Source organism: Canis lupus, chromosome 4 (assembly GCF_011100685.1).
Source record: "Canis lupus familiaris isolate Mischka breed German Shepherd chromosome 4, alternate assembly UU_Cfam_GSD_1.0, whole genome shotgun sequence".
Classification (NCBI taxonomy): Eukaryota; Metazoa; Chordata; class Mammalia; order Carnivora; family Canidae; genus Canis; species Canis lupus.
The window spans coordinates 48,593,415-48,621,279 of NC_049225.1; the positions used below are offsets into that span (position 1 = coordinate 48,593,415).

Genomic DNA, 27,865 nt, shown 5'->3' on the forward strand with positions numbered 1-27,865 from the left:
GTAACAAAAAAACAAAAGATCACAATGGCTCTGAACTTACCAATACCAGCACTGGAAACACAAACACAATGGAACATGGTCTTCAAAAATTTGGGGAAAAAAAATTGGGGAAAAATTATTCCCCTGTTAAAATTTTGTGCTGTAGCACTCAGTCAAATCTCAACATTCTTCTCTCTTACATACCTTTTCTCAGGAAGCCAACCGAAGCTAAGAGAAATGAAATACAGGAAAACAGGAGACCCAACACAGAAGGAACAGGGGAAATTACAGGACAACAGTGAAGGGAGATCAGAAAATACAAGGCAATGAGTCCAGATTGGAGCAATATGACTAAAGGAAGTAAGTTGAGGGCTGATTCCATCAAGATGCTTCTGCAGTCATACCATCTTGTTTTATTTTTTTTTTCCACCTTGTTTTAAAACCTAAGAATGGCAGATGAGCCTGAGTAAAATATCATCTATTCCTACTCTGTCCTTCATGCTGTGATGCCTGCAATAGGTGAGTATCCTCATCTTACTCCCCCACAAAATGTCTGAGAGCCAGAGGTAGGCCATGACGAGCTCTGAAGCAATCCCCCTTACCACATTCCTACTGGCCATCCAGTCCCTGGTTCATAGCGTTATTCTATAGTAGGACCAATTTTCCTAGGACTTACTATTTATGCTTTTATCCACTGAATTCCCAGGAGCTCTGTACAAACTCAGGAAAGGTGAACCCAGAGGCATTCCTTTAATCATCTCCTGGGAGTTGTCACTGGCTGTGGCAATATTACCTTTCTCTTCTCTGGCTAGAGAATGTTTATTATCGATTTTTCAGAAAGAACTAATACATAATGGGATGCCTGGATGCCTCAGTGGTTGAGCGTGTGCCTTTTGCTCAGGGCATGGTCCCGGGGTCCTAGGATGGAGTCCTGCATGGGCTCCCCGCAGGGAGCCTACTTCTCCCTCTGCCTATGTCTCTGCCTCTGTGTATCTCATGAATAAATAAAATATTAAAAAATAATAATACATAGCTAGACATACATATACAAAGATATGTGAGGAATACAAAGGTCAGGATATACCTCAGAAGGATGGCAGGATGACTAGTATTAAAAAACAGAAAGTGAGTACTGGCAAAAATGAGGAGAAATTGGAAATCTTGTTCACCATTGGTAGGAATGTAAAATGATGCAGCCACTATGGAAAACAGTACGGCAGCTCCTCAAAAAATTGAAAAATAGAATTACCATGATCCAGCAATTCTACTTCTCAGTATGAAGTGAGAACTGAATGCACGGTCTCAAGAGACACTTGACAACCATGTTCACTGCAGCATTATTCACAACAGCCAAAAGATGGAAGCATCAATGAATGAATGAGCAAAACTTGGCATATACATTACCATGGAATATTAAAAATGTTTTAAAAACTTGAAAAATGAAGGAAATCCTGACACATTACAATATGAATGAGCACTGAGGACATTATGCCAAATGAAATAAGTTGGTCACAAAAAATTAAATACTGCATGGTTTACTTATATTAAGTATCTAGAATAGCCTAGTTCATAAAAAAGTAGAATGGTGGTTGCTAAGGGCCAGAGGTGGAAAGGAAATAGGAAGGTGTTTAATGGACAGTTTCAGTTTTATAAGATGGAAAGGGTTCTGGAAATTTGTTGGTGAATATAATTAATACTACTGAACTATATATACACTTTAGAATGGTTAAGATAGCAAATTTTATGTGTATTTTACCACAATTTTAAAAATGAGGGGGGGGGGGAAATGCTTGGAGTGGCACAGTTAAGTATCCGACTCTTGGTTTGAGCTCAGGTCATGATCTCAGGTCATGAGATCAAGTGTCATGTCCAACTCTGCAGTTAGCACAGAATCTGCTTGAGACTTTCCCCTTCTCCCTCTGCCCAGCCCACCACCCCACCCCCACCGGGCCCCTGCTCATGCACGCTCTCTCTCTAAAATAAATCTTTTTAAAAATTTGTCTTAAGTAAGGATAATGGTTGACAATATAGGGAGAAGTGATACTATAGTGGTTAATTTTGTGACAACTTGGCTAGGCCACAGGGACCCGAGATATTTGGTCACACATTATTCTATGTGTTTTTATGAGGGCATTTTAAATGAGATAACGTTTAAATCAGTAGACAGTAAAGCAGATTGCCCTCCATAATGTGTGTGGGCCTCAATTCAATCAATTGACCACCAGACCGCCTTCACACTTTATTTGCAATATCAGCTCCTCCTGGTTCTACAGCAGATTGCCTTTGGACTAAAACTGGAAAACTGGCTCTCCTGGGTGTCCAGCCTATGGGAGCAACCTGCAAATCTTCAATTTGCCAGCCTTCATAATCACATGAGCCAATTTCTTATAATAAATTTCTTTCAACATATATACACACCCTATTGGTTCTGTTTCTCTGGAGAACCCCAATACAGGTAGAATAGGGGAAAGGCATACAATAGTCTCTTATCCGTGTGGGTTATATTCCAAGACCTCCCAGTGGATGCCTGAAACAGTGGATAGTACTGAACCCTTTGTACACTATCTCTCCTATATGTACATACCTATGGTAAAGTTTAATTTATAAGTAGGCAATGTAAGAGATTAACAATAGCATACTATAATATAATAATATAGTGTAAAATATACATTGTATGAACGTGGCTTCTTTCTCAAATTTTCTTATTGTACTGTACTCACCCTTCTTATGGTGATATGAGAAAATGCCTATGTGAGGAGATGAAGTGAGGTGAATGATGTAGGCATTGTGTTGTAGCATTAGGCTACTACTGTCCTTCTGACGATACGTCAGGAGGATCATCTACTTCTGGACCACGGTTGACTGCAGGTAACTGAAACCACAGAAAGTGAAACTGCAGATAAGGGGGGACTATTGTATAGACCTTCTAAGGTATGCATAATGTTCTATTTCTTAACCTGAGTTATTACACATGGTGTTTATCATTACTCTTTAAACTGTATATACATCTTATGCACTTTTGTACTTATGACTTATCACAATTAAAAACATGTTTTTCAGGGTGCCCGGGTAGCTCAGATGGTTAAGCATCTGCCTTTGGTTCAGGTCATGATCTCAGAGTCCTTGGATCAAGCCCCACATTGGGCTCCTGGCTCAGCAGGGAGTCTGCTTCTCCCCTTCTCTCTCCCCCTACTTGTGTTCTTTTTCTCTCTGCATCTGTCTCGAATGAATAAAATCTTTTAAAAAAAGGGTTTTTTTGATTCTAAGATCGGGATGAAACAAATTTATTCACTAAAACTCACATCTAGATTTCTTATCTCTTCCAGATTTTAAATAAACAACCTAGGCCTGCTAAGCCATCTGTAGCTGGAGATAGGTGTTAAGTTGGTTTAGCTGACTTAAGTGGATCATGGGTGACGGATCTGTAATGAGTCACTAAGAGAACTTAGAAATGTTTTGAGGTTGACATTATTAAAGATGATGATCCCTCATGCTGCTGAGAGACATATATTCAAAGTAGGCAGACAGTGGTGCTGTTTTATGTGGTGTTATCTCACACAGCATGTATTTTTTCCACCACCCATCCCTGTCCTATAGTTTCAGGGTGAATTCCAACTACAGAACATTTCCGAAGAACCCTCATCACACTTTCAATTCAACTATCCAAGAACCTAATATGTACTAAGCACATACTACAGCCTGGGGAGTGAGAACAAAAAATTATTCCCAGCTCCCCAGTATGCCCAAGTGTTAGACTTTTCCTGGAAAAGTTTTGGCATCTCACATTAAAACATTTTGAAACTGGGGTGCCTCGCTGGCTCAGTCAAGAGGATGCAACTCTTGATCTTGAGTAATGAGTTTTAGTCCCACACTGGGTGTAGAGATTACTTACATAAATAAATTTTATTTATTTATTTTTAAAGATTTTATTTATTTATTCATGAGATAGAGACAGAGAGAGGCAGAGACACAGGCAGACACAGGCAGAGGGAGAAGTAGGCTCCATACAGGGAGCCCGACGTGGGACTCGATCCCGGGACTCCAGGGTCACGTCCTGGGCCAAAGGCAGGCGCCAAACCGCTGAGCCACCCAGGGATTCCCCACATAAATAAACTTTAAAAAAACCTTTTTTTTGAAACCTCTATAACAAGTTTACATTTCAAAAGAAAACATTTTTTTTAAGTTCTATAAGGGGCAAAATTGAAATTGTTCAATATGTTCTGTTTGTCAAAAATCAGAATGAAGGTGGAGTCCATGGAAAGCAAAACAATTATGGGAATAAGATAAGCAATTTCATGTCCATCGCTTGATATTAAGTCAATTGAAAAAAACTACAAAATATTTTTAAAGGGCAGGGAGGAGGGACACCTGGCTGACTCAGTTGGTAGAGCATACAAGTCTTGTTCTGAGGGTTGTGAGGCTGAAGCCTCACATTGAGTGTAGAGCCTACTTAAAAAAACAAAAACTAAAAATAGATAAATTAAATCAATTGCAAATATAGGAATTTTAACAAATCCAATTTTCAGAGATACAATTAGCTACATAAAAATTCAAGTATTTTGCCAAATATGGCAAAATACAGAACTTCAGAAGCAGGCTGAAAAAGTTTTAAGAATAATTTATCCTCTTTAAAACCTTTTAAAGGCTTCTGGGTGGCTTAAAAGGTTAAGTGTCTGACTTAACTTTGGCTGGGGTCAAGATCTCAGGATTGTGGGATCCATCAAGCCTCACATTGGGCTCTGCACTCAGTGAGGAGTCAGCTTATCCCTCTCCCTCTGCTCCTGCCCCACTTGCACTATCAAATAAATGAAATCTTAAAAATAAAATCTTTTAAAATTTACTCCCAAAATAGAAAATCTATCCTCATTGTAGAGAACTTGAAAAATATTTTTAAAATCACAAAGAAAAAAACCCACTCGTACTCCTACATATGCAGGAAAACTCCTATTGTCTTATGTCAGAAAGTACGGCTAACACTGAGAGTATAAGCACAGGCTCCTTCACACACCAAGCCCTTCCTCTAGGCACTTGTAAGTCCACTGCTCCTTTTGCTAAGCATCTGTGCTCTAGGCATTTCCACAGCAGACGTGTGAAATAGGTGGTATTACTCCCACTTAACCGTAAAAAGAAACTGAAACTCAAGGGAAAAACAACTTACCAGGAGCAAGTGGTAGAACCACATTCAAATCCAGATTTGCCTGTTTCTTTTTGCTATATGTAATACTGCCCTCAAGTCAGAAAATTCTCTTAACCTGCACTGTCGAATTAAAATCTACTGCCTTATTTACTGCTAATGATATGATTTGGCTTGCAAAGAGATAGAATTTAGACTCCAACAGTAATTTCTCCCAAAGTTTTTATTAGACAGTTGGATGTTTCCTATTTCCTTCTGAAAAGTGGCTGAAATGATTACTATTTTGTATTAAAACCCCAAATAAGCAAATACCTTTAACTACATATGACAGTGGTTTAAACATCTAACAAAAATAGTCTAAGAAATATTTAAGATACATTCTATTCTTCATACATTCAGGTCTTTACGCCAAGCTCTTTTCCTATTTTGGTAATGATTTTTTTCTGAATTCATTCTTACTCCACAGATTGATACATCCAGAACCTGTGGGATTTTATATATATACATACACACACACACACACACACATACACACACACACACACACACCTGTGAGCTTACAGGTATAAACTGCAGATATACAGTAGAACAGAAAGTCTAACAAATGTGAATGTTTTATACATTGGGCTCATTAAAAGCATGCTCTAAAATTCCACACAACCTAAGTACATCATTAAAAAACTAGTAATTAAATAAACGGTGGTTCATTCACTGATACAATGGAATACATACTGCCATGAAAGAATACTTAGTTCCTTCTCTTTGGCGCTCTACAGGCATGTGGTAGATTCTGTGGCTGTTGACACAGTGCACCTCATAGGCTGGGAAGGGAAAGGGTGGCCTTAACCAGGTACAGTGACTGACACAGTCACTGTCATCAGGACCATGGCCCAGGGGTCAGGGATGCTCAACTGACTCATGGAGGTCTGCAATCAGAATGGTTCTTAATAGATGACCTGAGCTAATTAGTAAGCATATTAAGAATAATGGGGATCTAAAAAAAAAAAGAATGGGGGCTAGATTTCTCATCAGAGAATGACGCTACAAACATAGAAAAGAATGGAACAATACTAGCATTGAAGTATCAACGTGAATTTCCCTTTCTTTCAGAGAGAGATATCAGAAAAGTCAAGATCAGGAAAGAGAAAATAACACTGAAGAACTGTTCCAGGTTGAAGTTGAAAGAAAATGGTAAAAAATGCCATGAGTAATCCTGGATTGGGCACACTTATTTACTGGCAAATTTACATGAATGGAGTCTGTGGATTGGATAATACTGGATCAATGTTAATTTCTTGATTCTGATGATTATATTATGGGGTTATGTGGAACAGCATCCTGAGGTTTAGAAATTATACTCTGATGCTTATATAAAAGATGGGTGATTAGGAATCATATCTGTAACTTACTCTTAAAATGGCTCAGGAAATAAAACTATACCTTGTGTGTGTATGTAAAGAGAAAGAGAAAGAGAAAATGACAGGATAAATGTACCTAAACGTTGGTAATTGGGAAATCTGGAAGGGGGAATACAAACATTCTTTGTGATATTATGACAACTTTTCTGTTAAGATTAAAATTTCAAAGGCACTCAGCTGGCTCAGTCAGTGTACGCACAACGCTTGATCTCGGAGTTTTGAGTTTGATCCCCAAGTTAGGTGTAAAGATTACTTAAAAGTAAAATCTTAAAAAAAAAAAAGATTGAAATTTCAAAGTGAATAGTAAACAAAAAAAAAAACAACAAAAAAGAAAACTATAGACATTCTTAACTAATATAGAAAAAACTCTAAGCATATTAAATTTTTTAAAAGTACAGAAAAATACATATTATGATACTATTTGCAAAAAGAAGGGATGGTGATGTGTATATATATATATATACACACACACGAGTGTATTCTTACTATACAGAATGCCTGCAGAAACGTACCAGGATCTGAATCACTACACTGGTTTCTTCCACAGATGGAAAATCAGTAGAGAAGAATGAAAAAGGTTTTTCACTCTGAAACTTTTCAGTTTTGTACTATGTGAAATGAAGTAACTAAAATAAAAAAGGCTTTAATTCAGTGGTTGCTAATGCAAGTGCCAGGCTGGGTACTTTAAAGCATCCAGGGAAAACTTAAAACGAGATCAGCAGGTCTCAATTCCAAAAATTCTATTTCAGTTGAGTCCAGTTTAGGGGTCAGGTACCACTAAAATTTCCCTAATTATAAAATTTAACATTGTTTGTTACTTAATTGTTGGTTCTTTAACCAAATTATCCAAACCTGATTCTCTACACTTAAATTCTTAATTAGGAACTTAGAAACAAGTATTTTTTGTTCAATGAAGAATAAAATCATAACCTAGGGAAAGGATATCCCAGAGTAAAAATCAGAAAATCTAAAACCAGGGTTCGCACTGACCCCTGAATAGCAGACAAATCATACTCTTCATTCCACCATTCTGATTCCTTATTAAGGACCGAAAATATCCTTGAGGCTAAGGTCACCTCAATGTTACTTAGTATAGATAATACATTCAAATATTCTGTATTCTTCAGAAAGAACATTCTAAGTAAATATATAGCAACATTACATAGTTATTTTTAGTTAAAAAACAATCAGTTGGCACACGTAGATACAATATCTGTAACATTCTAGGTCTCAAGTGATGAGTTTACCAGGATTCATTTTATTATTTAAATCTCAATAGATACCAACTATATTTTCTTATACCATCAGATGTTACATAAGAATGTAATTTTTAAAAATTAAAGCAACAAAATAACAGTGAGTTTAGATGTTTGGTCCTTACATTTAAAACGTAAATAAAAGAAAACTAAGCATTACCATGCCAGCAGTATATATTTATTATTATTCTTGAATGGCCAAAAGACTTACAAGGCCCATCATTATTAGTATAACCACAGATATGAAATATCACTTAGTGACATGGAGTGAAAAGGACAGTTTTACACATATTAAAAAAATACATACACATACACACATACTCTCTCTGTCAAGTGCTCACCGTACACTGCTACAAAAGCAGGAGGCATCAAGCTACAGGAGTTCCAATATACATAACATGTTGAAATATCTCAAGCTTAAAAACTTCACGTAAGTTGCAAAAATAAAGTTTCTTTCTTCAAACATTTTGATCAGAGCTCAAGCAATGCAAATAATGAACACCAATGATTTTCATACTACTTAACTCACTTTAAAACATAAAAAGGTCAACAGTTGCAAAAGTCCTGAAAATGGAGAGGTTATAGGAATGAACAATGCATTTCATCCAAGAAAAAGTCTACAGTAGATCTGTCTCATCCTGGCTCGTAAGTATTTAAGAATCATAATTTACTATACTCAAACAAAGTGAAGCCAGAACAAAATGATAAAAAGAAAAATCATTACGTCAAATGAGGCATTATCACCCTCAGTTTCTTTAAACAATTTCACTAGTGCAAGAGCATCATTTACCTGAAAGATCATGAGTCACAATTAAAGAGCACTCATACAAAACTATTTCCTTTTTTCTTTAAAAAGTGCCACTTACTATATACTTCTCAATTAAAAAAAACAAAAACAAAAAACCCTGCACATACACTAATGAAAAACCGTTTGTCTCCATCTCTTGTCAATGAGGAATGGCCAGAGAGATTCTTTGATTCCAATTCGAAATGGTGTTCTCTGGCCAATGCCCAAGGTCTCTAATTTGGTGCAGTCAAGCTGAGCATTTCTTGGACGCTGCGCTCCTAAGACAGGACTGTCAGTTATCTTTAAAGAAAAATAAAAACAATTAAAAAAAAGAAAATCCTATTTTGCAGTTTCATATTCTCTATTTCCCTTGCCCTTACTAAAAATGATTTGGATCCCAGAAAAATACACAAACAAATAAGACACTTTTCCTATAAACTTCATCAATACTCATGGGCCTCCTTGTACACGATAATTTAGAGATAAACAATATAAACTTCCAACATACAAAGTTCACTTTCATTAGTACCAAAAAATGAAGTTAGCCAAAATTTGCAAAGCAACAAGAAAAATGTTATCAATAATACATACTATAGTGACAGATCTGGGCTTTCACCAAGTGAGAAGGTTTTAAATGCCGTGTACTTACAGGTCGTAAGTGACTGCTGGGGAGGTTGAAGGCATCTGCAATTGCACATGCCATTTCATACTTAGTCATCTGTTCATTGCCAGACCAGTGAAAGGTTCCTTTAATTGATGGATCCTAATAAGGATATAAAAATTCAAAATAGTTTCAATGTTTTGAGTTGAGTGGTTTGACAGGCTGGATAAAAAAGCTAATTTAAAAGGTCCAGGAATTAAAATGCATCCCTCCTTTTTGGAATGTTCCCCATGAGATGTCTAAAATCAAATTATTATAAATATACACAGCTAAACATGAGAAGCAATTTCTAGGATTTAGCCTTAAGAATTTTTTTAAATAAAAATATTAATGGTTCCAATTTTATTTAGTAGGAAACCTGAGAATGATCACAGATTTTTATGGAAACATAGGCCAATTTAATGAGTATTTCTAATTATCCTAAGCTAAAACCAAAACTTAATGGAACCATTTTGCAGGATGAACTAGTTAGGCATAACATCCTTAAATAGTTACAGAGCACATATTTAAAATACAAATTTTTATGTGTTAAAAAAATATAGACAAACTAACATTCAAAAATAAATCAGTCTTTCATCTTTGTATGAATATTCTATTTAGTTGCCAATTTTTCAAATGTCTGAAATTAACTCCTATTCAAATATCTAAAAAGAAAATTACAAATCATTCTTAAAATGGCTGAAGTTATAAATTCCTTTGGAGATTCTTCATTGGCATACATTAATCTTAAACAGAACAACTTCTTAAAGACATTATTTTGTCATCCAAAGAAAAAAATACAAGATTTTAGTCACCTTGCAATAAAAGAATGACAAGACCACAGTACATGAGAAAAAAAAATTCAAACACAGGGGCAAAATATTTTTACTATTTATAAATATAGCCTACTATCTGCAAACTACTTTTGTTTGCTCTGCTTGTAATTTTATTTTATTTTTTTTTTTGCTTGTAATTTTAAAAAGGTTTTAAATAAAAACTAATTCATATTATTATATGTAATATATATTATATATAATAATGAAAACAAAAACACTTAGACTTTCACTTGTTGATAGAAGTTAGGAAAGTTAGGAACTCTTCCTTCCAAAGATTCTCACCAGCATTCTCTTCTCTGCTAACTGACGACACACAGTGGCTACATCTTTCACATGTGTGGGGAACCTCTGCTGCCAGTGGTCCATGTTAGCTGACTTGTTACTGAACTGCACTTTATCAAACATAACAGTCACAGCACTTTCTTCAAGCTTTTCAACTTCTCCATACAGAACAGGAATTCTCAAAACAGCAGCTCCTAGGAATTAATAAAAACAAGTAATTTTTTAAAGCTGCCTGGTTAAATCTTGATATAAAATGAAAGTATGTGGATTTAAACAATCCTGTTTTAGAAACTGGCAATATTTCAAAATGACACAGTTCATCTATAATAATACCCATTTAACAAATATTGTACTCAATATTTTTAAAGTTCTCTGTTCATTTGGGGTATTTTTATATACTATTCTTAACAATCATATTAATGAAATTAAACTGATCATGACAACTAAATGCAATGAATGATCCTTGACTAGATCCTAGATTAAAAAATAAAACACAATGAAGGCATTATTGGGACAGGTGGGAAAATTCCTACATAGATGATATAGTATAACATGATATTAACGTTAAATTTCCTGAGTATGGTAACTACACTGTAATTATGTAAAGAACATTCTTGTTAGAGGATAAATAGCATAGGGGTGCCTGAGTGGTTCAGTCAGCTGAATGTCCGACTCTTGGTTTTAGCTCAGGTCATGATCTCAGCCACGTGTTGGGCTCTGTGCTCAGTGGGGAATCTGTTTAAGATGCACTTCCTTTGCTCCTCCACTCCCTCAAATAAATAAATAAATCTTTAAAAAAAAAAAAAAAGAAGAAGAAGGGTGGCTCGTGGTTGAGCATCTGCCTTCAGCTCAGGGCGTGATCCCAGAGTTCCAGGATTGAGTCCCACATCGGGCTCCCTGCGAGAAGCCTGCTTCTCCCTCTGCCTATGTATGGGCCTTCTCTCTGTCTCTCATGAATAAATTAATAAAATCTTAAAAAAAAAAAAAGGTAAGTAGCATAGTGAAGTATTTTGCGGTGAATTTCAGACAATTCCCAACGAGTCTGGAAAAAAAAATATACACACATACACACAAGACACATGGCAAAACATTAACAAGTGGTGAATCTATAATAAAAGTTATATGAGTGTTTTACCACATTAATTCTTGAAACCACTGATTAAGGAATTATGAGGTATTTAAATTTTCTGTTGGTCCCTACTGAGCAGTTACAACAGACTTTGAATAATTAACACTTAAACTGAAAATTAACAAACCACTTTTTAATTAAATTAACATATTGGATAACCATGTATAGATATGTACTCAAGGATGATTCCTGCAGGATAATTTCTAATACAAAAAAACAAAAAACATGTGGAAAGCTAAATGCCTGTCAGTATGGTACCTATACTAGGAGATGCTTCTCAAAGAGTCTGTAAGTCTAAGGCAGTACAAGGAATCATTAAATCAAGTACTATGCAGCCACTGATAGTAAAAAGATAACCCAGAAATGACTCAATATGTATTGAAATACAGATATGGAGGGACCAGGTTATAAAACCAAACCCACTGTTTTTAGAAATTCACAAAAAAAATGCTTTCATACCTAACCACATCCAGTGCTTCTTGGAGGCAGCATTATAAACAACAGCTCTTTACAATTTTCTTTTTGATTTTTTCAATGAGGGTATAATTTTTATATTCAGCACACATGTACGTGTATGTATACACAAATACACATAGGAGAAAAGAAGAGCCATACCAATAGAAATTTAAAAGCTGGGGCACCTGGGTGGCTCAGCTGGTTAACTGTATGACATTTGGTTTCAACTCAGGTCATGACCTCAGGGTTGTGAGATCAAGCCCTATGTTGGGCTCTGTGCTGGGTGTGAAGCCTGCTTGAGATTCTCTATCTCTCTCTGCCCCTGGCCCCCAGCCTCTCCCTCTCGGGAGCTATCTTGAAAAGAAAAGAAGAAAAAAAAGAAATTTGAAAACCATACTAAAGGGGCATCTGGGTGGTTCTGTCAGTTAAGCGTCTGCCTTTGGCTTGGGTCATGGGATTATGACCAGGGTCCTGGGATCAAGCCCAGGTTGGATTCCCTGCTCAGCAAGGAGTCTGCTTCTTCCTTTCCCTCTGCCCTTCCCCCCTGCTTGTGTGTGCTCTCTTTCAAATAATAAAATCTTTAAAATAATAATAATAATAATAATAATTCCTCAATCTAGGAGAAATGATACTAATCTGTTTTTTGAAAGTAGATTACAAATATTTATACTGTAAGTTTTTTTCTTTATACAATAACATTTTTCTTAATGTAAGCTCTATACCCAATGTGGGGTTTGAGCTCACAACCCCAAGATTAAAAGTCACATGCTCTAATGACTGAACCAGCCAGGTGCCCCTATACAATGACATTCATGTATACACTGATACTGGAAAAAGTCTGGAAGGATTCATAAATTCTTCATGGTATCTAAAATCCTTATTTTTCTTTTTTATTAACTATATTCTCTAATTTTCTCCAATGATTTATGCTCCTTGACTAGTTTTTCCAAAATTTAAAAAGTATATTTTATATATTTTTTTAAATATATTTTTACATACTTCTATATTCTCTATGTATTTTATGTATAGCAATGTTATATATACACACACATAAACCCTCAAAACAATCAAAATAGTCAGGGGCTAAAGAAATTGTGTCTTACCTAAATTGTTCTCTAGGACAGCCTTTTCGCCTTCTAATTTTGTTTTGCCATACAGATTTAAGGGACTTGGTACATCTTCCTCTCTATAAGGTGGATTTGTTCCATCAAATACGTAATCGGAGCTAATGTAGATTAGAAATGCTCCAATTAAAGCTAAAAAAAGATAGACATAAAAGAAAAGAATCTATTAAATTATTGCAGAACATTACTCTGTACTGGCATTTATAATAGCTTCTTCGTCATATACAAACAAATCTCTTATAAGCCATCTAGAAAACTTTAATCATTATAAACTCAGCAATTATTTAATATTTTATGAAAATTTTATAAAGTCATCATTACCTGCTTCCTTTGCTAAATTCCCAGAAGCATCCACATTAAGTTGAGAAGCAGCATCTGGCTGATTTTCTACAACATCTGGCCTTCTCTCTGCTGCACAATGTACTATAACATGGGGCTGGAAGTTAAACATTGATGTATTTTTAACCCAAAAGGAATAAAACAGGGGAGCTACAGCCTTCCAACAGTAACTCAATTCATAAAAATATGCTTGTTAAATCAACATTCCTTCAACTACAGAATTACTATAATTTTTTTTTCAAGAATTGCTGTTAATAGTTTTGTCATGCTTCCCTTTTCCAAGTTTCAGACTTCCTTAAAATAAATGTAGGCGCTGAAAGGAAAGAGCAATTTAGTAATCCCTAGGCAAAACCAGACAAACTCAGCGTCAACTACTACTTCTCTATCAAAGTAAGCTAATGTCCTCTAATTTCGATGGGAGAAAGAGCTAATATTTATGTAATATGACCTAAATACCTAATAAATCTATGTTAAAAGGAGAATACCAATTTCAAATTAAATTAATAAATTCAAATCTCTTAGGCCAGTCACTTAAAGAATGTCAACTATCCATAAAAACTATATTCCCAGTTGAGCATTTAGTATGCCTGAATGCCATATGCTAAGCACTGTGCAAGGAGCAAGGATTTCATAATCTACTGGAAAAGAAGGACAGGTAAAGAGACTGTTTCAGTACAGTTTGTCAGACATCAAGATAGAAGAATGGGGGCACCTGGCTGGCTCAGTCAGCAGACCATGAGATTCTTGATCTTGAGGTCATGATTTTAAGCATCATGTTGGGCCTAGAGCTTACTTTGAAAAAAAAATTTTTTTTTAATTAAAGATAAAGAAATGCAGAGTCCAAAAAAAAAAAAAAAAAAAAGAAAGAAATGCAGAGTCCTTGGTAGAGAAGAGGCATCTACTTCCCAGAGAAGATGAATAAAGGCGAAGATTTGGTAAAACAACGGATAGGCAGGACTAATGTACAAACATACCAAACTATCTCCTTCCTTAATAACTGTTTTGAGGAGGCATCATCTTAAGAGTTGTTTTAAAACTTGAATGTGAGACGCCTGGGTGGCTCAGTGGTTGAACGTCTGCTTCCAGCTCAAGGCAGGGTCCCAGAGTCCCAGGATCAAGTCTCGTCCTGGGCTCCCCTCAAGGAGCCTGCTTTTCTTTGCCTATGTCTCTGCCTCTCTCTGTGTGTCTCTCATGAATAAATAAAATCTTTTAAAAATAAATAAATAAATAAAACTTGAATGTACATAATCTGGGACACACCTTAAAATGTCCTGGGCCCTACCACAGACTTATTGAATTAAAATCTCTGGGAGTGAGACCTAAAGAATAAGTTCCCCAACTGATTCTGATGCAGGTATCTCTTGGACCATAGTTTTGAAAAGAACTTTAACTCTCAATTTGATCAGACACAGGTAGAACAGAATCTAAATTTTTCAGTAACTCTTCTGTGGCAATGATCAACAAATTATTTAACCTCTCTGAGCCTTTGTCATCTCTAAAATGGAAATGATAATACCTATTTTGCAGTGTTGTAAGGATTACAGATAATATTAAAAAGGCATTTGCACAGAAAGTAATACTTAACAAAAGTACCTCACAAACATAAGCTTTTTATAAAAACTTTTTATAAACCTTTTATAAAAAGGTTCCAAGGTTTGGAATATATATACAAATTCCAAGGTTTGTCAATCTTTGTTTCAACCTAATCTTTTTAAGGACTGCATATACTTGGCCATGCTTACCAGAAAACAAGTGCACTATACAGTTGACCATAGAACATGGGTTTGAACTGCATAAGTCCATGTATGTACTTTCTCTAAAGCTCCAATTATTTTTTAATAAGCATAATATCATAAATGTTTTCTCAGTAACATTTTCTTTCTCCTAGCTTACTTTATTGTTAAGAATATAGTACATAACACATATACATAATATGTGTTTATCAACTATATAATTTATTGCTAAGGCTTCCAGTCAACAGTAGGCTATTAGCAGTTATTGTGGGGAAGTAAAAAGTTATACATAGATGTTCAACTGTGCAGGAGTCAGCACTCCTAAACCACGCACTGTTCAAGGGTCAACTGTGTACTGTTGTTGCTTAATGGTGAAAGCTTAAGTATAGTAACTCCCTTGAAAGCAAGAACATGTTCTAAATCATCCAGACAATTCTTAATATAGTTTTCATGTGTTAAAATAAACATACCTGAAAATCATGAATAATGTGATGAACCGCTTCAGAATCCAAAAGATTAACCTGTTCAAATTTTGGTCTTGCTCTTCTAAAACCACAGCCAAAGGCATGCCAATTATTCTGCTTAAATTCTTTATACACAGCTCTGCCAAGAAGCCCAGTGGCACCAGTAATCAGAACCCGCCTATTAGGGAGGTTAACGTCCTCCTAAAAGGTGAAGTGGGGGGGGGGGGGGGGGGGGAGAGGGAAAGGGTTACTTATTTTGAAAATATTCTCTCCACAAAGTTAGCACTATCATTGTTCACCAAATACTTCAAGTTTAAGTAGTTTGCTTCATATCCTAGATCTATTAGACAATTCTTAAGTTAGAACAAAGATCAAACTGCATCAATAATTGTATCATTTAAGAAAAAGTTTTATTAATCCTACTCCTGAAAAAGAACCTAAGATGATACTATAAGGATACATCTTGTCAAACAGATTTAGATTTTTTTTAAAAAAAGATTTTATTTTTTAAGTAAACTCTATACCCAACATGGGGCTGGAACTTACAATCCCAAGATCAAGAGTCATATGCTCCAATCACTGAGCTAGCCAGGTGCTCTGATTTCCTGTTAATAATGGAAGAATCTTACTTTAATGATCAATGATGTCCAAATGAATAAACAGCAATTTTATTTTTATTTTTAAGGTTTTATTTATTTATTCACAAGAAACAGAGACATAGGCAGAGGAAGAAGCAGGCTCCTTGCAGGGAGTGTGATGCAGAACTCAATCCCAGGACCCCAGGATCAGGACCAAAGCCAAAGACAGAAGCTCAACCACTGAGCCACCCACGTGCCCCTAAATAGCAATTTTAATTATGCTCTCTAGTTTATAAAAACATACAACCAGTTTGAAGCTTATGAATTTCTTATGGCCTATTTGGCTGTGTTCTACCAACATACTCACAAGTTGACAATTTTGATCTTCAGTTTGTGATTGCCAAGTTTTCTTTCAAATCTCAGTGATTTATCATATTTTGATAGGTCTTAGTTATAGGATTCAGATTTCACAGGAATTTACGTGGAGGATAAATAAATGTGATCCTTATAGTAATAATATTCCAAACCGGTAAATGTTCCTGAGTTAACCCTAAATTTAACCTAATAGGCCAATTAAAACACAGAGTAGGGAGGGAAAAAGAAGAAAAAACTAACACAGAGGGTAAGCGAAAAAAAAGAAACTAGAATACTTTAAACTGATTTGTGTTCTTGTGTGAAAAAGAAAAAGTTCCTTACACAATGAAATTAAAAGGAACTACTATTTAGAAAACAAGTTCTGGGATCCCTGGGTGGCACAGCGGTTTGGCGCCTGCCTTTGGCCCAGGGGCGCGATCCTGGAGACCCGGGATCGAATCCCACGTCGGGCTCCCGGTGCATGGAGCCTGCTTCTCCCTCTGCCTGTGTCTCTGCCTCTCTCTCTCTCTGTAACTATCATAAATAAATAAAAAATTTAAAAAAAAAAAAAAATTTAGAAAACAAGTTCTGTTTCCAAAGCGGTTTAAAAACTTTCCTTATTCCCAAGATGGGTAACACTAAATTTCCCAGACTCTTGAATAAAATCAACATTTATTATTTAAAAGCCACCAACAAGAAGTTTTATTTGGAGTAATTGGCTGGCTAAGTCCATACAGCAAGCGACTCTTGATCTCAGGGTCATGAGTTCAAGCCCAAGTTGGTGTGGAACCTACTTTAAAAATAGATATATATTACATTTTATCAATTCGAGATTTTATTTCAAGCGTTTATAGTCACCTATTCTGAGCTGTAAAAAACTTTAAACAAGCATACAATAACTAAAGATCTTTCTTTGTTAGCCCTTAGTTCAGCAGAAAAATTTAGCGCTACGAATTTTTTTTTTACAAGAAAGCCACCATGAGGGTGGAGTGCCTATGTGGTGCAGTCTGGCCTCCAACTCTTGGTTTTAGCTCAAGTCCTGATCTCAGAGTTGTGACACTGAGCCCTGTCAGTAGGGAGTGTGCTTGAGAGTCTCTCTCCCACTTTCCTTGCCCCTCCACCTAGTATGAGCAAGCATGTGCATTCTTTCTCTCTCTCTGAAATAAATAAATACGTCTAAAAAAAAAAAAAAAAAAAAAAAAGCCACTGAAATTAGGTATCCCTACCACAGGAAAAACCAGAAATGAAAGGGCTGAAACAGCATAAAGGGGTAGGGATGCCTGCATGGCTCAGTTGGTTAGGCATTCAACTCTTGGTTTCCGTTCAGGAGTTGGGTTGTCCCTCTCTCTCTCCTCTCTTGCACATGCTCTAAAATAAATAAATAAAATATTTTTAAAAATAAAGCATAATGGTAAACTATGGAAGGTATTTTTTCCTTAGTTCACCAATTCCAAATATTTTAAAAGTTGAAGGAAATTCATCAAGGCTCTCTGTTGTACAACTTGGCTCTAAGCCAACTGATCTATGAAAACAAGAATTTCAGCCAGCAAAATATTTTCTTTGGGTTTTGGCAAGAAAACAGCTCTACAAAGACTGATTTGGAAAGAAGAGAAAACAGCCAAGTCTAGTAGATACAATCAGAAAACAATTTATACAGGATAAGTCCCATAAAGATCCCTGAGAAAATATTATACAAGAGCTATGATTTCATTTCTTCTCAGTTTCTCACTTTTTATTACTTCACATTAAAGAAGCAAAAGAATATATAACAGTTCTTAGTTGGTAGTTCTCAGGCTTCACTCTGTTTAAGAATCATGCACAAGGTTTTCAGATTCTGTACATCTGGGATAAATCCTGGTAATTTGCATTTCTAACAAGTTCCCAGGAATGTGCTGAAGACAGTGATTTGGGAACTGTCCTTTGAGAAGAAGTGTAATCTTGAACTCTGAGGAAAGTCCAAGGTTTTTCTTAAAGATATATTTATCTTATTCAAAGACGCCAAAAAATTATCATCTACCTTTCTAAAAGTGACATGATCTTTTCCTTCCCTCTTCTCCCATTAAAAAAGGAAAAGAAAAGTCAAGGAAAAAGTATTCTGTATTCCACAAAGGTTACTGAACAGTGAATTCAGATCCCTGCATATTTCACTGATTCTGTGAAGCACACTTTTTCCTCATTTTAACATCCCTGTTAAATGTATGAAATAGAGATGCATCTTATTACTGTCATAGTCTGGCAATGTCTTGCTTTTTTAGTGCATCTTAAAATCAGAGCCCAGATTATCTTATAATCAAGTACGTCTTAGACTTGATGAAATATAGTATCAAATTACAAGGATAGCAAGGCTCTTAGGGAATTTAAGATGTTTAACTTCTAAAAAGGATGAGGTTGGGACACCTGGGTGGCTCAGCGGTTGAGTATACGCCTTTGGCTCAGGGCGTGATCCCAGGGTCCTGGGATTGAGTCCCACCATCGGACTCCCTGTGAGGAACCTGCTTCTCCTTCTGCCTGTGTCTCTGACTCTCTCTGTGATCCCTCATGAATAAATAAATAAAACCTTTAAAAAATAAAATGAATAAATAAAAAAGGATGAGATTGCATAGAAAAAATACAACCTTATATCCTCATACTCTGGGGTAATTTGTAAGGTCTCTAGAAGAAAATATGTAATAGTCCATGGTACTCAGTGGTTAGATGTCAATGCTCAAAAATTTTCTTTTAATAAGAGAGCAGAGATCTGAAGTGCAAGCATTTTCTAAAACGGAAATGATACTGCACAATCTTATATTTCAAAACTATCGAGTGTTATGTAAGCCTACCTTCCAATCATAATAGCCTTGTTGGACATGCAAGGCAAATATTTCCAAACTGAGCAATCTGAAGCCCAAGAGATGTTAAAGGCTTTACCCACAGTACAGGGAAAAGGCTGGGCTCAGAACTTGTTTCGTTTGTTTCTAGCTTCTGTGGTCTAGCCAAATACATACTGAGTTGTGTCTTTATCCTTGGACCTTCTATTTGATTTCATAATGATTAAAATTTAACTGTTCTGCCACAAAATGTGGTATTGAGAAGTTATTGAAATCTCAATTGATCTAATTCCTCATTAGTAAAATGAGGCATTTGGACAAGATGACTACGGCTCTTCCAACTTTACAGCTCTACAATTCTAACATTTTCCATATTATCCTTAACACAGAGGGGACTGAGTCTGAAAAGAGTGAAAGGAACTTTATTTACTTAATTTTTCCTCTTTTCACAGAGTTCTCTCTAGAGACTCAAAGAGCACCTTCTGTCACCACTATAGGAGCCAAGACAAGATTTTTTTTCACTTGGATTGCAAATTTGTTGGTGCTTGGCAAATAAAATATGCCTCATTCTGAAATTAAAAAATGCCAAACAAAAATATCTATTTTTTACTTTCTATATATAAACAGAAATCCACCTGAAGCTTTTCAAAAGTGCACAGTTTTTGTTTTGTTTTGTTTTGTTTTAATTTTTAAAAGAAAAGAAACATTATCCTAAAAAATTACTTTGGACTGTTACTGCATAAAATATTTTAGTCCTACAAAACATAGGAGTGTTCATGCACTTCAAGGAACTCAGAATGAATAAGAAGCTGTAGTTAACCCAAATCACAATAAAGAGCTGAAAATATTTTCTGCTTGAAAAATCTACTTCCTTAATTTCTATTGCTTGAAAAATCTACTTCCTTAATTTCTATCAAACATTAAACTACTCTGAACGTATTTGCCTCTAATTACATAAACTCTTAGAAGTACAGAACCCCAAGTGACCAGATTTATAGACACCAAAAGAATTACTGAAAAATTAAACACATAAAAATAAATGTAGACTTACTACTTTTATTAAGGCTACCTAATCAAATGATTCCAAACTATAGGTAATGTAACAAATGGCTCTTTCAAAATGGTCAAACACTACTTTGGGACAGTGATTTGTACTTTAGCACACATGCATTAACTTCTACTAAAAATGTCCTAGAAAAAGAATGAGACATCACTAACATCTAAATAGAGATCTTCTTAAATTTTAGTGGTTAAATACAATACTTTGCTATTTTTAGAACCTAAATTTGGCAGTTTCCTATTCATTTCTTTAATTGATCCTCATTCAACATTCCCCTGGAGGCATCTCTGAGTAGTAATCACTGGACTCAAGATGCTATGATAACCTAGGTGACACTGGTCTAACTGCTACTGTCACCCTATTTGTATCCTATAAGACAGTCTTTTTTTTTTTTTTAAGATTTTATTTATTTATTAATGAGAGACAGAGAGATAGAAAGAGACAGAGAAAGAGTAGCAGAGACACAGGCAGAGGGAGAAGTGGGACTTGATCCTAGGACCCCAGGATCAGGCCCTGGGCTGAAGGTGGTGCTAAATCGCTGAGCCACCCAGGCTGCCCCTCTACAAGTCTTAACAGGTTCATCGCTACAGTTGCCTTCTCCGATATAAGTTGTAAGGCACTGTGAAATTCATTCTCACAAGTGGATTTTAATTCTACACGTTTTGACAGAGCATCAAAAAACGTGTCAAGATTTAGGTTGGGGACCTAAATCTTAGGTCAGTCTGTACAGCATGTGACTCTTGATCCCAGAGCTGTGAGTTTGAGCCCCATGTCCGGTGGAGAGATTATTTTAAAATAAAAAAAAAAAAAATCAGGGGCACCCCAGTTGCTCAGTGGTTGAGTGTCTGCCTTTGTTTGGCTCAGGTCATGATCCCCGGGTCCTGGCATCAAGTCCTGCATCAGGCTCCCCGGGGAAAGCCTGCTTCTCCCTCTGTCTATGTCTCTGCCTTTCTCTGTCTCTCATGAATAAATACATAAAATCTTTAAAATAAGTAAATAAATAAATTATAATAAATCTTTTTTTTAAAAAAAGATTAAGGATGTATAGTTTTTAGTGAAGGGAATCATGAAAACCTATTTTCATTAGTTCACTGAACTACTGTAAAAAAAGATTAAGCTTTACACACACCCGTGTGTGTGTGTGTGTGTGTGTGTGTATATAAGCAATAATGCAACATTATGCACTCAGTATTTTTGAGGGCACATAGGAACAATACAGAAGTTTCAATAGCCCATCTAGCCTAACTTTATCCCCCAAACCCCAAACTGATTAGAAACACTAAATACACTATATCTTGGAAGCACAAAAATTCTGCATGATCAAAACCAGCCATCTCCCATATCTTATTCCCGTTAACACATATCGGTCTAGGCATTCTTTTCCCCACTGCTAGATATATTCTGTGGATTGAATGCTGGGAGGCCTGGAACGAAATACAAGAATGGAGGAGGGGGGAGGTCTGCGATAGCTCTCCCACAGTAACCACCTTCCTTTATGTAACCTCCACAGCGGCTCTGAAACCTGACAAAGTGAGAAAGATTCCTGAACTTGGGCGAAGGACTCATTCTGTAAGCCTCAATTTTCTCACCTGTAAAACGGAGCAGAACAGTATCTTATAGCTATGACGATTAAATAATGCATGCAAAGGGCATACACAGCGCCCTGCACCGAACTAAGAGTTCAGGAAGTTGTCATCTCCAAAACTGCTATTTCTGAAGAAAAAAAAAAAAAAACCACTTTCCCATTCTTTCTCAGGGGCAAGAACGGGGAAGATCAAAAGATACAAACAAAGAATGAAAAAGGGAAATTCAGAGAGATAAAGCAAAACCGAAAGAGCTCCGAAGAGCCCCTCTCCGTTAACGGCAGGGGAAAGAGAAGGCACCGGAGTGAAACCAGACCTACTCGTTTCCTGCCGCAGAACTGGAAGCGCAAATACCGGCGGGTGTGCGCGGAGGTAAACAAACTCGGTGGCGCCGCCCTCTCCCCCCCGGAGCTCGGAAGGAGGTGCTGGGGCGACTCCGGGCCGGGCTCGCATTCCTGCAGGATGCGCAGCGTAAAGCACTGGAGCCCCCACGATCTGGACCGTCCCCCTCTGCACTCCCAGCTTCCACGAGACCCCAGGGCCGACTGCCTCACCTCCACCAGCCGGCAGCTCCCGGGGACAAAGTGGATGGAGAGCTCGTTCTCCCGCCCCACCATGCCCGCCGTCTTCGCGCCGCCGCCGCCGCAGCGACCGCCACTTCCTCCAGCCCGGGATGGCCGAGGGCCTCAGCTCCGTCGCCCTGGGCCCGCCTCCCTAGCTCCGGGCCCGGCCCCCGCTCTCCGCTTCCGGCTTCCGCCGCCAAGGCCGCGCCCGTTGATTGGCCACGCTCGGCCGATGCCCCCCAAAAGGGGGCGGGCGCGTTCAGTACGCTCCCGGCCCGCTCGCCAACTCTTAAAGGGATACGCCGAACAAAGGCCTTGGCCCGACGCCGTGAACACAAGTTCTGGATTTGGGAGGGGTCGTTTTGTGCACTTTTTTTTCCCCTTTGCCTTTGTTCTGGACTAGGGAAAGATCGGACTGAATCGCCTGGCTTTTCAAGTTTCCAGACTGCGCAGCGCGTAACAATGAACTGGGCTTGTAATCCGTGAAGTGAGAGCAGCTGTTTTAAAGCCGGGGGTGGGTTTGGGCAAGACGAGGGGGGGCGGGGGGGGGCGGCAGGCGTCTATCCCTGCAGCTACAGGAGTGGGGTGTTGTGGTTTGTTTTGTTTTGTTCTGGTCCAGACAGTCAGGAAGGCAAAAGAATAAAAATACAAGTGTCGGTGAGTCGCGGACACCTCAACAACCCGTTTGTCTCCCTGGGATGTTCTAAAGTGGTACGTGTGAAAGTCCAAATAAGTCAAAACTATTTTTAACCTAGTCCAAGATAAAAAGCGAGGGGTTCGGGGGAGGAATGATCCGGGGGCCGCTTCATATTTCACAGAGTCCCGGACTTTACCCGTGAACGCAGAACCAGGCTCTGCGGGAGCCGCGCCAGGGACCGGGCGCTGTCGCGGGTCGAACGGGGGCGTCCAGGCGCCACTCGAGCCTCGGGTCGGGCCCGGCCTCCGCAGCCGCCGTCAAACACCGAGGAAGCCGAGGGGACGAGACCCAGAGGCACGCCAGGCCTTCCCCGCTCGTCCGGCTTCTGGAAAGCGACGAATCAGCCGCACCAACCTCCCCCTCCCCCTCCCCCGCCCGGGGTGGAAACGGCCCCCGGGGCAGCTCCAAACCGCGGCGTCCGCTCGGTCGGGGCGCGCGATCCCCTCGGGCAGAGCCGGGCCGGGCGGCACCAGCCAGACCGCAAGGCCGCCCCCGCGCCTGGCCGCCGGGGGGGGGGGGGGGGAGGGGCTTCGACTCAAAGGCCTCATTTTTATAATCCCTTTTTGCTTATTTTAGACCTAAAGACTAAGCAGCCTTTCGGAAAAGTTGTCCTTTGTCTGAGCCCCGGAGTCTCCTTTCTACCCAACCCCCCGACAAGAACTCCTCTCCTTCCTCGAGTAAACCAGCTTTCTTAGGACCGGGGGATGGGGGAGGGGAGCCTGAGGCCTCGCACTTTCCGATTTTTTTTTTCTTTTTCTTAAATTTAATTTTTACCCGAGCTGTTCCTGTTCATCGAGTTTCGCATTATTCAGAGAGTCCTTGAGAGGACTGGCCCAGCGCAAAACACTCCTAATCTGCAGACAAAGAGGGTGGGAAGGGGAGGCAAATTCAAGATCCAGCTAATCCTTTTCTTTAAAAGTTGGATTTTGTGGTGGTTAATTTCTAGATGCGCCCCGTTGATGCAACCGGATCCTTCTGGTTTAAAAAAAAATTTTTTTTAAGTATCCAGTGCGAACAGTTAAGCACATGCATATGCAATTGCTTTTTTTTTTTTTTTTTTTTTTTTAATTTTTCAGAGCAGCCTTGTCCGGAGTTAGGAACAAGAGTTTTTTTGTCCTTTGAGAATCTGGGTTGACACGTCCCAGGTAAAACTTGAGTCTAGTTCGAGAGACATACTGTGTTCATGCACAGTTTTTAATCATTCTCTTTAAAAATGAAAGTTTCTCCGTGAACAAAAATGCCACTGTCGTACAGACAAAATCCAAGTGCCTGTGGTGGCTAAATCTATAAATTTAAAGAGAGTAGCCTGGAGCTAAAGTTAGGTTAGCAATTCAATTCTTGCTAAGACAAAGAAAGGCTGGAACACACAATTATAGATAAAATCCTTACTTATATAGAACCTTCACCGACACCATTGCATTTAATCCGGTAAAAGAAACTGCTGTTCTGTTTTGCATCTTATTTTATTTTTTTGTCAATTAATGAGACTTAGCTGAGCTCTTCAAAGCCTGGTTCTCAGGTCAATAATTAAAGTTGGCTGATTCTTCCATGTCCCAAAGTTACATGTTTTAAAGAAATGAATGACGCCCGCTTCTTTTTCCTTTTTCTTTTTTTTAACTCACCCTTTTGGTTTTTATCATTCACTGGGATGCTTTTTAAAGAAACTAACTCCAGAATGCTTCATTTCTTGAATAGCTAGGTCTTACCTGTTCCATGTCCTCCGGCATTTCAGGCATGATTCCAGAATTACCTCGGGAAAACAGATTTGGGATGAGCCTCAGCCTCTGCCTCTTTTGCCTGGGTCTTTGTTCTGCCTGAAGAGAGCGCAGGCACGCAAAAACGTGAGCCCCAGCTTCACTCGACCTTTTAAATTAGCATTTTGATTCCAATCCCAGAATCTCATGCAGTTTTCCACATTGCAGTAAACTGGCAGCTGATTCCCCCTGGCAGTCTTGAAAATACCCAATGAGAAGTTTTATGTTTAATTGCATGCCAAGTTAGGGTCTATTAGCAAAACCATTGGGAGAACCAATTTAAAAAAAAAAAGAAGAAACAAAGAAACAAACAAAAAAACTTCCTGTGAAGACTTGTTGCAATTTTCTTGCAGAAGAAAAGTAAGACTCACAGTTGGAAACCACACAGATCTTGCAATTGAGTCCTGAAATATTTTATTCAGTTATGCCTTACTGCAACAGAGTCTTGGTAAAGTTTTTCAGTGCTTTTCTGCCTAGTATCTTCTTTTTTTTTTTTTTTTAAGATTTTATTTATTTATTCATGAGAGACACAGAGAGAGAAATGGGGGTGGAGGGGTGGGCAGAGATAGAAGCAGGCTCCATGCAGGGAGCCTGATGTGGGACTCGATCCCGGGACTCCAGGATGACACCCTGGGCCAAAGGCAGGCACTTAACCACCCAGGGGTTCCCCGCCTAGTATCTTCTAATTAACTATTTTGACGAACAGTAAAAGACACTGGTGGTAACAGCACCCAAAAATTAAAATGCAACAGGTCATTTCTATTAACATTATGCTGCCGTCCGACAGAAAATTGTAGGTGGAGTAGCTTTAAGTTAGGCCAAGCATCAAGGACTTCTAGATGAATAATTTGCAAACCTGCCTGTATCACCAAACCCGAAACAAAATCATTCTATGGGAATGGAGCCCAGCAATCTTATTTTTAACGATTTTAAGGACAGTGAACATGCTCAGTTAAATTTTGAACCATTGTTCTGGACTATGGCTCTGTAACAACTTAAGAACAACAACAATGAAATGCCATTTAGATAGAGCTAAGAAAAAAAAACACTTAACCCTTTATTCCAGACGCTTCAAGCACATAGCACCTAGTAAACTCTATAAAACGTGTGGAAGGTCTATAAGTAATGGAAACTATGCAATTTTTAAAAATTGATAAATTTTATCAAAATTAAAAACTTGTATCCATCAATAAACAATATTAAGAAAATAAATAAGCAAATCACAGACTGAGGGGGGGAAAAAACCTTTATACATATATCCAAAAAGGAGTTATAGTCAGAATATTTAAAGAACCCTACTGAAATTGCACAAAAGCATAAAGTTGAAGGACACCTGACTGGCTCAGTTGGTGGAGCATGTGACTCTTGATTTCCAGGTTGTGAATTCAAGCCCCAAGTTGGGGGTAGAGATTGTTTAAATAAATAAATAACTTATTTTAAAAATGCATAATGGGCACCTGGTTGGTCCAGTTGGTTTCAGCTCAGGTCAGGATCTCAGGGTCTCAGCCCTCAGCTGTTGTATGCTTGAGTTTCTCTCCCTCTTCCTCTGCCCCTCCCTCCTCTCTCTCTCTCTCTCTGAAATAAAGTCTTTTAAAAAATTAAAATTAAAATTTTAAAGCATAAAGTTGAACAAAAATCAAAAGGCTGGACTAATGCTTCAGCAAAACTTGATTTTAAACAGAGTAACCTTTTCCCTCTCTCCCACAAACCTCCCTCCTCCCTTCTGCAAGAGATCGCAGTACCACCCTCATTGCAGTACCAACTACAGAGGCTGGCCATGCAAACCTAATTCCTGTGGAAACTGGCTAGCTCATCTGTTCCCCTGTAAAGCCCCCAGCTCCTTTCTCCAGGGGGGCTTGCAGTTTTTGAAAGCCTGCTGCAGCTTCCTTTGCCTGACAAGACAATAAAACTGTTGTTACTCTATTCCACACTGTCCTCGTGTTATATTTTGGCTCTAGAAGAACAGAGGTCAGATATCAACAACACTACAACTTAATAATTTTTAAACATTTTAAAAATGCACACATTTTCAACAGATACTTCACAAAGATGTAATAATGGTTAATAATCATATAAGAAAAAGTTCAATATCTGGGAAATGCAAACTAAAATCATATTGAGGAGCACCTGGGTGGCTCAGTGGTTGAGCGTCTGCCTTTTACTCAGGTCATGAACCGGGGGTTCTGGGATCAAGTCCCGCATCAGGTTTCCCCACAGGGAATCCACTTCTCCCTCTGCCTATGTCTCTGCTTCTCTCTGTCTCTCACAAACTTAAAATACTGTTACCAGCCAGATCCTAAGACTTGTACTCATGCCCACCGACCTTTGTCCCACATTTTTCCTTAAGCTCTTCTTTCCAGCTTACCTCAACTCAGGCAAAAGACCAGAGGAGCGAAACATCCACCCTGTGATGGAAACTTAAACTCAAGCAATAATGTCTGACTCGACAGGGTTCTCCTGAGTATCACATGAGCAATTTGAACTCAAACTCTGGCTCACACCTGCACAGATGGACAATGTAATGGCCTGTGAAGTCACCAACAGTTACCTTTCCCTCATTATAATACTTTATTATTATATAATATAACAGCATAAAATCTCCACCCAAGAAGGGGGGAAGACAAGCCTCATTCACTCACTATATCATGTACATACAGGCATGTTTCCTTAAGGTACATGTGTGACTTTATACCTGCCTCTACATTCAATGACCAGGCTCCCTTCTAAATATTCATCCTAACCCTAAATAAAAGGAAGCCATTCATCCTTGCTTGGGGACTCACCGCTTTGAAAGTTATTCCCTGTGATTTCCTTATATGTTGCAAATAAAATTTTGCTTTGTGCGACAACTCCACTTGGCATAGATCCTATCTGTAACTTAGCAAAGAGGGA

The 27,865-nt window shown here is 38.1% G+C and overlaps 1 protein-coding gene across 5 annotated transcripts; it reads right to left on the reverse strand.

Annotated features, from left to right (window-relative positions):
- Window positions 1-2,735: 2,735 nt before the first annotated feature.
- Window positions 2,736-27,383, reverse strand: MAT2B (methionine adenosyltransferase 2B). Of its 5 annotated transcripts, XM_038534829.1 has the most exons (8): window positions 27,339-27,383; window positions 24,926-25,033; window positions 15,584-15,778; window positions 13,363-13,477; window positions 13,021-13,173; window positions 10,333-10,526; window positions 9,224-9,337; window positions 7,762-8,874 (listed from the first exon to the last, which is right to left on the reverse strand). In XM_038534829.1, the coding sequence occupies exons 2-8, from the start codon at window positions 24,953-24,955 to the stop codon at window positions 8,704-8,706; spliced, it is 972 nt and encodes a 323-aa protein (XP_038390757.1). In that variant the 5' UTR covers window positions 24,956-25,033; window positions 27,339-27,383; the 3' UTR covers window positions 7,762-8,703. The 5 variants fall into 5 exon arrangements, with proteins under 5 accessions (XP_038390758.1, XP_038390757.1, XP_038390756.1 ...); XM_038534830.1 differs by lacking the exons at window positions 7,762-8,874; window positions 24,926-25,033; window positions 27,339-27,383 and adding exons at window positions 2,736-2,851; window positions 22,514-22,682; XM_038534828.1 differs by lacking the exon at window positions 27,339-27,383 and having other exon boundaries at window positions 24,926-25,076.
- Window positions 27,384-27,865: the final 482 nt, after the last annotated feature.